We start from the raw sequence: 9,000 nt of genomic DNA on the forward strand, positions 1-9,000 counted from the left end.
GCATCAGAGGAGCAGGAAGGCTGACGTTTCGGACCTAGACCCTTTTTTCTGAAGAAGGGTCTAGGCCCGAAACATCAGCCTTCCTGCTCCTCTGATGCTGCTTGGCCTGCTGTGTTCATCCAGCTCTACACCTTGTTATCTCTTGAGAACACAGGCCCAGTTTGCCCAGTCTCTCTTCATCGAACAGTCCCACCATCCTGGGAACAAGTCTGATGAACCTTCATTGGACTCCCTCTATGACAATAATATCTTTACAACTAGAAATGGAAATTCAGATTCTTTTTATGGCATTTTAAGAATTTTAATTTAGTTTGAAGCAAAATGTTTGTATCAATACAAATAACTGTGAAGCTAGTTGGACTGGCATAAAAACCCAGCAGGTCACAGATGTCCTTTAGAGAATGAAAGCTGTCCTTCCCACATTTGACGTATCAGTGACTCTAATCCCAAGCCAATGTGGTGGACTCTTATCTATTCAGCTGAGTCACTCTATCACCCAGGAACAAGGAGGTCCACCACCATCATCTTGTGGATCCACAGATGGGCAAAGATGCTGGAGGGTTGAAGGTGATGACAAATATATGATTGAGGATCAGAACAGCACTGTGTGTAATGGGCCAAGACAGAGTGTATTTTGCTGTGGAAATGGGAGATATGGATAAGAAAGACAACTGTTGTGCTCATTTATCCAGAATAAATGTGCACTTTCCCAATCACCACAGTATCAGATTATTTCACAAGGTTTGTTACCATACCTATAACAAGCCACTGGTCATTATCCCCTAGTCTTGCCTTCTGACAGTTTGGAGGACAGTCATCTATTACAGTTCATTGTGTAAAGTTCACAGCTTGTTTGTTTCCAAGCAGAGTAGCTCACAGAGACTCTACACTACACTCCCTTGCATCAGGAGTACTGCACCATCTGCTGGCTTCACTCAATGCTGCAGAAATAGCATTACAAAATCCATCCAAGTCTTCACCTCGGGTACCTCCAAGCACTTGCTAACCACAACAGTCTTGCTTGTGGAATTGCACAGTAGAAGTCATCTTCTCTTCCTGTCATTCACAGGGATAAAACAAAGCAAATAATGAGAGAGAATACAGTGTGGAGCTGGAGGAACACAGCAGGTTAGGCAGCATCAGAGGAGCAGGAAAGCTGACATTTCGGGTCGGGACCCTTCTTCTGAACGTCAGCTTTCCTGCTCCTCTGCTGCTTAACCTGTTGTGTTCCTCCAGCTCCACACAGCATTATCTGACTCCAGCATCAGCAATTCTTACTATCTGCAAATAATGAGAGACTCGGTGATATTGTGAATCAGAACATGCAAATCCAGCCTATACCGATGTTATGGAAGTACATGAATTGAATTTGGCCAATCACAGTTAAGTTCTTGATGAAGACTGGCCCATTTTAACTTTCTTTTCTCTTATTCTCTCTCACTGTAACTTACTATTAGAGGGCCCACTGTTTGAACGAGGAGTATTCCACACTTCCAATTACCATAAGATGCAAGCACAAAAGTAGGCCATTCAGACCACGAGTCTGCTCTGACATTCAGTGAGACAATGGCTAATCTGACAATCCACAATTCCACTTTGCTGCCTTTTCCCCAATAACCCTCAATTCCTTTCCAGATTAAAAATCTGGTTATCTCAGCCTTGACAACCCACTGTGGTAAAGAATACCACAAATTCACTACACTCCAAGAGAAGAAACTCCTCCTCATCTGTCTTAAATGGACAACCCCCTTCCTCAGATTATGCTCTCTGGTCCTAGACTTTCCCTCAAGGGAAAACAACCTTTCAACATTGGGTCTGTCAATTTCCTAAGAATCTTGTATGTTTCAATTGGGTCTCCTTTCATTATTCTAAATTCCAATAAGTACGGGCCTAATCTACTCAAAGTCGCCTCATTAGACAGGCGTTCCACACCAGGAATCAAACTAGTGGACTTTCTCTAGACTCCCTCCAATGCTAGTATATCTTTCCTTAGATGGGGTTCAAAATTGTTCCCAGCATTCCAGGTGCATGCCTGCAAGTAACGAAATGATCTGACGTCTCCATTCTCCTTTAGGACTTCGGCCTAGATGTGAATACTTTCGAGACGATGGTGGGAGACTGTCCGCCTTCATTCTTGAAGCTGGCTATCCACTGCTGCGTTGTGAGTCTCAACTGAAGTTTGTAGAAAGGGGTTGGGATAGTGACATTGGGATAGAGTCTGCAAACTCCGGTTGCTGTCTTTATCAAATAAGAACTTTCATCTGTTCCATATCAAACTATGCTAGGGGAGGATATTCCAACATAAATTGTTGACAAGATGGCAATTCTTAAGACCACATTTCTGAAATAGTTGACAGCTTCTTGAGCAAGGCTGGCATGACATTTGGAAATGCAGTAAACACTACTAAATTTCATTTCAAGTTGGTGTAATTGAACGACATAGCGTGATACTCCAAATTTAACCTTGTGCTAAACCTGTCCTGGGAGTATTTGACGAGACAGTGTACAGTGAGCTTTACCGTGTCTAACTCGAAGCTGTACATTATCTGGAAGCTTGATGGGTAAATGTAGAGGATCTTTGCTCAGTGCACATGTGATCACTGGCAGAGTGACACTGCTGGTATTCAGAGTGGTGACTTCCCTCCAGCCTGTTGAGTGATGTTATTGCCGGTGGTAAGCTTCCAAGAGATTTAATTTGTGAAGGGTCTCCCCAAAGCACAACCCTCACCTCAATGGAAGGTCACTGAAGAAACAACATTTTTGATTTTGCAGATTTTCTAGCCAGCAGGCCATATTAATGGAGCAATATCCATACAGTGATGTGCCCACTCTCTAGTGGTTATATTTCAAATATTTATGATGAGCTTCTCTCCCAGCTGTATGATGGAATCTTATCCTGGTGTGTGCGCTCACGCTATTTCATACTGTCCAATAGTAAGACTGCTGTGCTGTTCTGGCGATTTGGACAGTCATGGATCTCTTAAAAAAAACATCAACTGTAATGTAGCCTGTGAAGTTAGATACTAGAACTAGGAAAGTGTGAACTTTTTAACTGCTGCCTGGTTTTCTGACACGTTCTGTATTCCTGCTTTGTGTGTTAAAGATGGATTCCACCCAACGGCCGTCCTTTGCAGAGATTGTCCAGAAGCTGGAGACGATGCTGAATCTCTGTAAAAACACAGATTCTGGGCTGGAGAATGCAGAACAGCACCTCACTGTGGAAGTTTCAACTGTACACAATGGTAAATTGAATCTGAGGAGTTAAGGATGTTCCAATGAATTCAAGAATGGAGGGACAGACATAAAAAGAAAGACAATGATGGAGGAAAAGACAGGTAGAGTGGCAAAAGTACAAAGATGAAGGGAGAGAGCGGTGCAAAGGAAACAAAAGGAGAAATTATCTGACACAAGAGGCGCTAAAATCTACAGATATGAAGTTATAGCATCAATTCACTAGCTCCTCATTGTTCTGAACTTTCAGGATGTAGACTGACTTAGTTCCATCCTTCAGGAACAATTTTGAGTCAGTTCTTAGCATTTACTGTGGGTCTGAAGTTACATGTATGTCAGATCGAATATGTTTTCAATAACAATGGTTACATGAATGCCATGAGGCTAGTTTGTAATTCCAGATTTTATTGAGTTCAGATTGCAATATGGTGAGATTTGAACAATGTCCCCAGATCATTAGCCTAGGATTATGGAATGCTGGTCCACTGTCATTGCCACTATGCTATCAACTCTCCTTTAGCTATGTGAACAACATTAGGAGCAGACCACAAACCATCTAGTCTATGCCACCAATCAATCAAGGACCTTGGTAGCACAGGTAGTGTCCCTACCCATGAACTAGATATCCCAGGTTCAAGTCCTTATCCCTCCAGAGGATCGTAATACAATCTCTGAAGCGGTTATTAGAAGATATCTAGTCCACCATTCAATACAATTATGGCTAGTGTAAATACAAAATACTGTGATACTGAAGATCTGAAATAAAAACAGAAAATGCTGGAGAAACTCAGATGGGCTAGCATTTCTGGAGACAGATAACATTTCAAGTCCAATACGACTCTCCACAGATGCTGCCATATCTGCTAAGTTTCTCCAAGATCATGGCTAATCTACCTGAACTACTTTCCAGCCTGATAGACTTTTCACTTTATTTTCTACTGATCTCATTCTTAAAATATGTGCAGACTCATTCTACATCCGTTTGGGGTAAAGAGTTCCAAAGATTCACACAAGAAATGTTCCCTCATCTCAGTCAGACCCCTTGTCTCATGTCTACGACCCTGAGTTATAGACAGCACAGCCAGGGAAAATATGCTTTCAGCATCTATCCCATAGATCTGGACAGGGCCATACTGGTTCTTAGATAGTTGGACATGTCTCTAGATTGTGACTGCAGCTAATGGACAAGGGTTACGAATAAGGATTGAATGGCTCAATGTGGCAGTGGATTGTCGCCCTTGGGCTTTACGATACACTCCATCCTCACCAATGGCTGGACCTTGCTCTTCTTGTCCTAAAGGATTTGGGAAGCACAGAAATTGCATACGATCCAAAATAAATTGAAGTCAAATACAGAAATTAATGTCAAAACACAGTACACCTGGCAGAAACTGTGAGGAGAAAGCATAGTTAATGTTTCGAGTCCATTTACTCTTCATTAGAACAGAACTTGAAACATTAATACTGCTTTCTCCACACAGATTCTGCCAGACCTACTGAGTTTCGCCAGCCATTTGTTTTTGTTTCAGATCTCCAGCATTCATAATTCTTTATTTTATATAGAATGAAGTCAAATTGCCTCTATCATTCAACACCAAAATCAGTCATAAATGCAGAATACTATAGATTTTTAATATTTTTGGTCCAATATGATTAATCTTTGGAGTTCAGGTTAATCTAGGGACTGAAGGCACTATTAGAGGGACTGGCTGTACTTAAAAAGTTCATCATTCGTCAGGATTGGATGGGTATCCAATGGTTACCTCAAGTTGCCACATAAATAAGACAACAATCTACCAATTCTCCTTACACATTGAGAGGATTCCAAAGCATTGGAGAATTTAAATGTAACACACTCGCTCAAAAAGGTTTCAGAATAAGCCCAGCAACTAAACACCAGTCAGTTTAATCTCAGTTCAGACATGGGAAATTTCCATATGGGACAAAATTAACAGTTACTTGGAGAAGTGGATTAATTAAGAAAAGCAAGAATGGCATTGTCAAGGACACATCATGTTTAACAAATTTCATTGAGTTTTTGGGTGAAGGAGCAGAAAAGCTTAATGTAGGTGTTACAATTGATCTGCTGCATGTAAATTTCAAAAGCCATTTAATAAAGTGCCTTTTATCAGGTTTGCAAGCAGTGTGTAGAAGCCTGTTGATAGTGGAAGTGACAGGACAGATAAGAAATTAGCAGAATGGTTATAGTACAGGAGGTTATTCAGTCCATTGTACCTACACTAGCTTGCTGATTGAACAATTTACCAACTGCCATTCCCCAACTTTCTCCCTGTAAAAGGAGACATGAAGTAGTAATAGTAATAAAACCAGAAATTGCTGGAAAAACTCAGCAGGTCTGACACCATGTGGAGAGAAAGCAGAGTTGACATTTCAGGTCCAGTGACTCCTCTTCTGAACAGTTCAAACCTGAAACATTAACTGTACTTCCTGTCCACAGATGCTGCCATACCTGCTGAGTTCTTTCTAGCAATTTCTGTTTTGTTTCTGACTTCCAGTATCCACAGTTTTTTTTTTGTTTAGTAGCAATACCAATGTTTATTGGAATGGGGTTTCCCAGTGGGTTGTAACATGGCTCCTGCTCTTTTTCATAAACATTAATAACATGGATGTGTGTGTGTAGGACACCATTTCAATATCTTGTGACAAAAAGGAAGCATTGTGAATTATGAGGATGATAGTGATGGATCATGACGTGAAATATGATGTAAACCAATGGGAAATTATACATTTTGGAAGAACAACAGAAAGCATTATAAATCAAAGTGTACATTTCAAAATGGATGAAGTAAGGTAATTTATTTTGGGAAGGAGGTTAGGTGTGAGGTGCATCCATAAATCATTAAGGTGGCAGCAAAGGTTGATAAAGGGTTTATATCCTGGGCTTTATAAATCAAGGCATAGGGTAAGACATCATGAAATTGAAAAGGGAGACTCCTATGAGCAACTGAAGAAGAAAGTGCACGGTGTGAAGGAATGAGCAGAGCACCTGCCCTTAGGTAGCTCAATATTACCACACTTGAGTACAAAAATGTGAAGGAATATATGATGAATTTGTATAAAACACTGATTCAGTCATAGCTGAAGTATCGTGTGTGGTTCTAGACATTATACTATAGAGAGGATCTGAAGTCACTGGAGTACAAAAATGATGCATCCCTGGAAAAAATCTGGTGTAAGAATTCAGTTAAATAAATCGATTGGCAAAGCTGAGGTTGTTCTCATTCGAGAGAGAACAGCTTTGATATCTAGTAATTTGGGGAAACTGTTCCCTTTGGTAGAAAGGTTATGAACCAGGGATATTGGTTCAACTTGATTGGCAAAAGAAACAGAAGTTAAGAGAAAAAGCTTCTTCACATGAACTTAGATGTGAGATGCAGTGCAAGTCGTGGCAAAAAATGCCTCCCTTTAAGAAACAGATGAGGATTTTTTTTTCTCTAAGTGGTGTTTGTATGTGGAATTCCCCTCAACAGAAAGAACTGAAGGCTGGTTCTCAAATTTATTCAAAGCTGAGGTGGATAGATTTTTGATGGATAAGGAAGTCAAAGGTCATGGTGGGAGCCAACTGGAAAGTAGAGCTGAGACCACAACCAGATCCACCATGCACTTACTGAATAGTCCTGCGGCAGAGTGAGCAAACGGGCTGATGCCCAGAGCAGTGATGGAGCGAGTCCTGGATGGAGATAGCATGGCCTTGTGCTCTGGGACTAGCAGTCACAGACTGGAACTTGAGTACTCATTGTCATTTATTATTGTTCTGGACTTTTTCAACTGTTCCCATGATAATCTACTTTCTTTTTACTCTGTATCACTATAATTTTCTTTACTCTGTAACTACACTCTTGTACCTAAGATGGCACCAAGAGACAACTTTACAAACTTTTCGCTTCACTCATTTCAGTGCACGTGACAATAAGGTTTTATTCTATTCTATTTCTAGTGGAGCTGGCTCACAGTGTGAAATGACATATCTCTGCTCCCAAGTCTTATGTCCCTATGGTGGAGGCAAATCGTGACTTTCAAAGGGCAGTGGATCAGTACCTGAACAGCAGACATTTCCAGGACTCCAGGGGAAAAGTGAGGAAATGGAAAATACACATATTGCTGTTGCAGTAATCCCACACAATCACAATGGAGAGAGTGGCCTTGTTCTGTCCAGTAACCATTCTGTGAAGCTTTGAATATTTCAGGAAATTAAGCTGATATTTAATGGAAGTATATAGGGAACATTACTCAGGTTTAGATATAGTGTTGTACCTGTCCTGCAAGTGTTTGATGGGTACAGAATAGAGAGCTTTACTCTATATCTAACCCTGTGCTGTACGGTCCTGGGAACGTTGAATAGGGACACAGACAAAAAGTTAAACTCCGTTGACAAAAACAGTAGACAGAGCTTTACTCTATCTCTAACCCCTGTCTGAAATTCTACATGTTTTTGCCCTCAGGGAACAATGAGTGTGAATGGAGTGGAAGCGGAGGCCCGGCCCGAGATGTTTCCAATAGCCTGCGAGTGCAATGCGAGCCTCGTTTGTCCCGGAGCTACTCGGACATGTTCTCCCGGTCGGCCCTGGGAGCTGAGGGCCTGGGCCCGGCCGCACGGGTCAACCCGTTCTCCGGCCGGGACGACCTGAAAGGCGGCAAGACCAAACTGTACGACTCGCCGAGCCGCTCGGTCATCTCGCTGAGCTTCGACCTGCTGCCACTGCCACCACCTCCGCCGCCGTCCCCCTCGGCGATGCTAGCCGCCCAGCCACTCACCCCGGAGCCGCTGAACCCAGCTCGAAGCGGCCTCCCCTGCGGAGCGCCACCCGCCCGTCGGTGCCGTTCACTGCCCGAACTCCGACGCCTGGGAGGGCGGGGCCAAGCCGGCTCTGACCTCTCACCCCGGCAGGGTCAGAGGGCATGGGTCCAGGCCTATCGGAGGGAGGAGGAGGAGGATCACGGCGGCCGAGGAGGCGGTGACGGCGCCGGTGGAAAGACGGAGGAGACAGGAGCAGACTCACCTGGTAGATCGCCGCTCGTTGATCGCACCGACAGGCCCTCGCTTTCCAGGACCGTCCGCGCTGACGGCGGGCCACCTCGTTCTCCGGAGACCGATGCGGCGGTGAGCGAACGGCACCGGCAGTCCTTCTCCCACATTCCCTGCTCCTCCGAGCCGGTGGGGGGCGTGCGTGCGCAGCATCTGCCGGGAAGCGCGCCTGCGTTCAACGTCCCGAACCTGGCGGTTGAGTTGACTCCGTCTGCGCTCCCGTACTGGCCCGTCGACGTGACTGCGCCTGCGCCTTCTTGCCGGCCTGTTGATGTGAATACACCGGTTGTTCGGACGCTCTCGCAGAATGCGCTTGCGCCGGTGGCCGGCTCCTTGATGGGGAGCACAGAGCAAGAGACAGACGAGCGGCTCTCATGTCCCGGCTGCTGCCTGGGTGCTTTCGCCTTCCCTTTCCCCCCGGTCTGTTTGCGTTCCAACAACCAGCCGGCCCGATACCCAGAGCTCAACTGTGAGTCTGACCGCCTTATTGGTGAGGAGGAGGGTGTGGCGATGCCGGCTGGTAGCAGTCACCCGGTCTAGGTGCCTGGGGCCGTGTCTCCGTGTGAGATCCACTTTGTCACTCTCTCTCTGAACTCACCCTCCCTCTCCTCAAAAACCACCCTCCTCCAACACCACCACCTAATATCCTCCAAGAACTACTTTCAAAATCACCTTCTGAACACACAAAATCCCCAATATCACCCTCTGCACACACATACTCC

The 9,000-nt window shown here is 44.3% G+C and overlaps 1 protein-coding gene across 1 annotated transcript in view; it reads left to right on the plus strand.

Annotated features, from left to right (window-relative positions):
• The window catches only part of tesk1b (testis associated actin remodelling kinase 1b), a 124,766-nt gene extending 115,772 nt beyond the window's left edge, over positions 1-8,994 (plus strand). Inside the window, exons 8-10 of the mRNA XM_048594725.1 lie at positions 2,075-2,161; positions 3,104-3,242; positions 7,695-8,994. Coding sequence (XP_048450682.1) covers positions 2,075-2,161; positions 3,104-3,242; positions 7,695-8,818 — 1,350 coding nt within the window. The 3' untranslated portion in view covers positions 8,819-8,994. The remainder of the gene's footprint in view (positions 1-2,074; positions 2,162-3,103; positions 3,243-7,694) is intronic.
• Positions 8,995-9,000: the final 6 nt, after the last annotated feature.

This window comes from Rhincodon typus, chromosome 3 (genome assembly GCF_021869965.1).
Source record: "Rhincodon typus isolate 14 chromosome 3, sRhiTyp1.1, whole genome shotgun sequence".
Taxonomy (NCBI): domain Eukaryota; kingdom Metazoa; phylum Chordata; class Chondrichthyes; order Orectolobiformes; family Rhincodontidae; genus Rhincodon; species Rhincodon typus.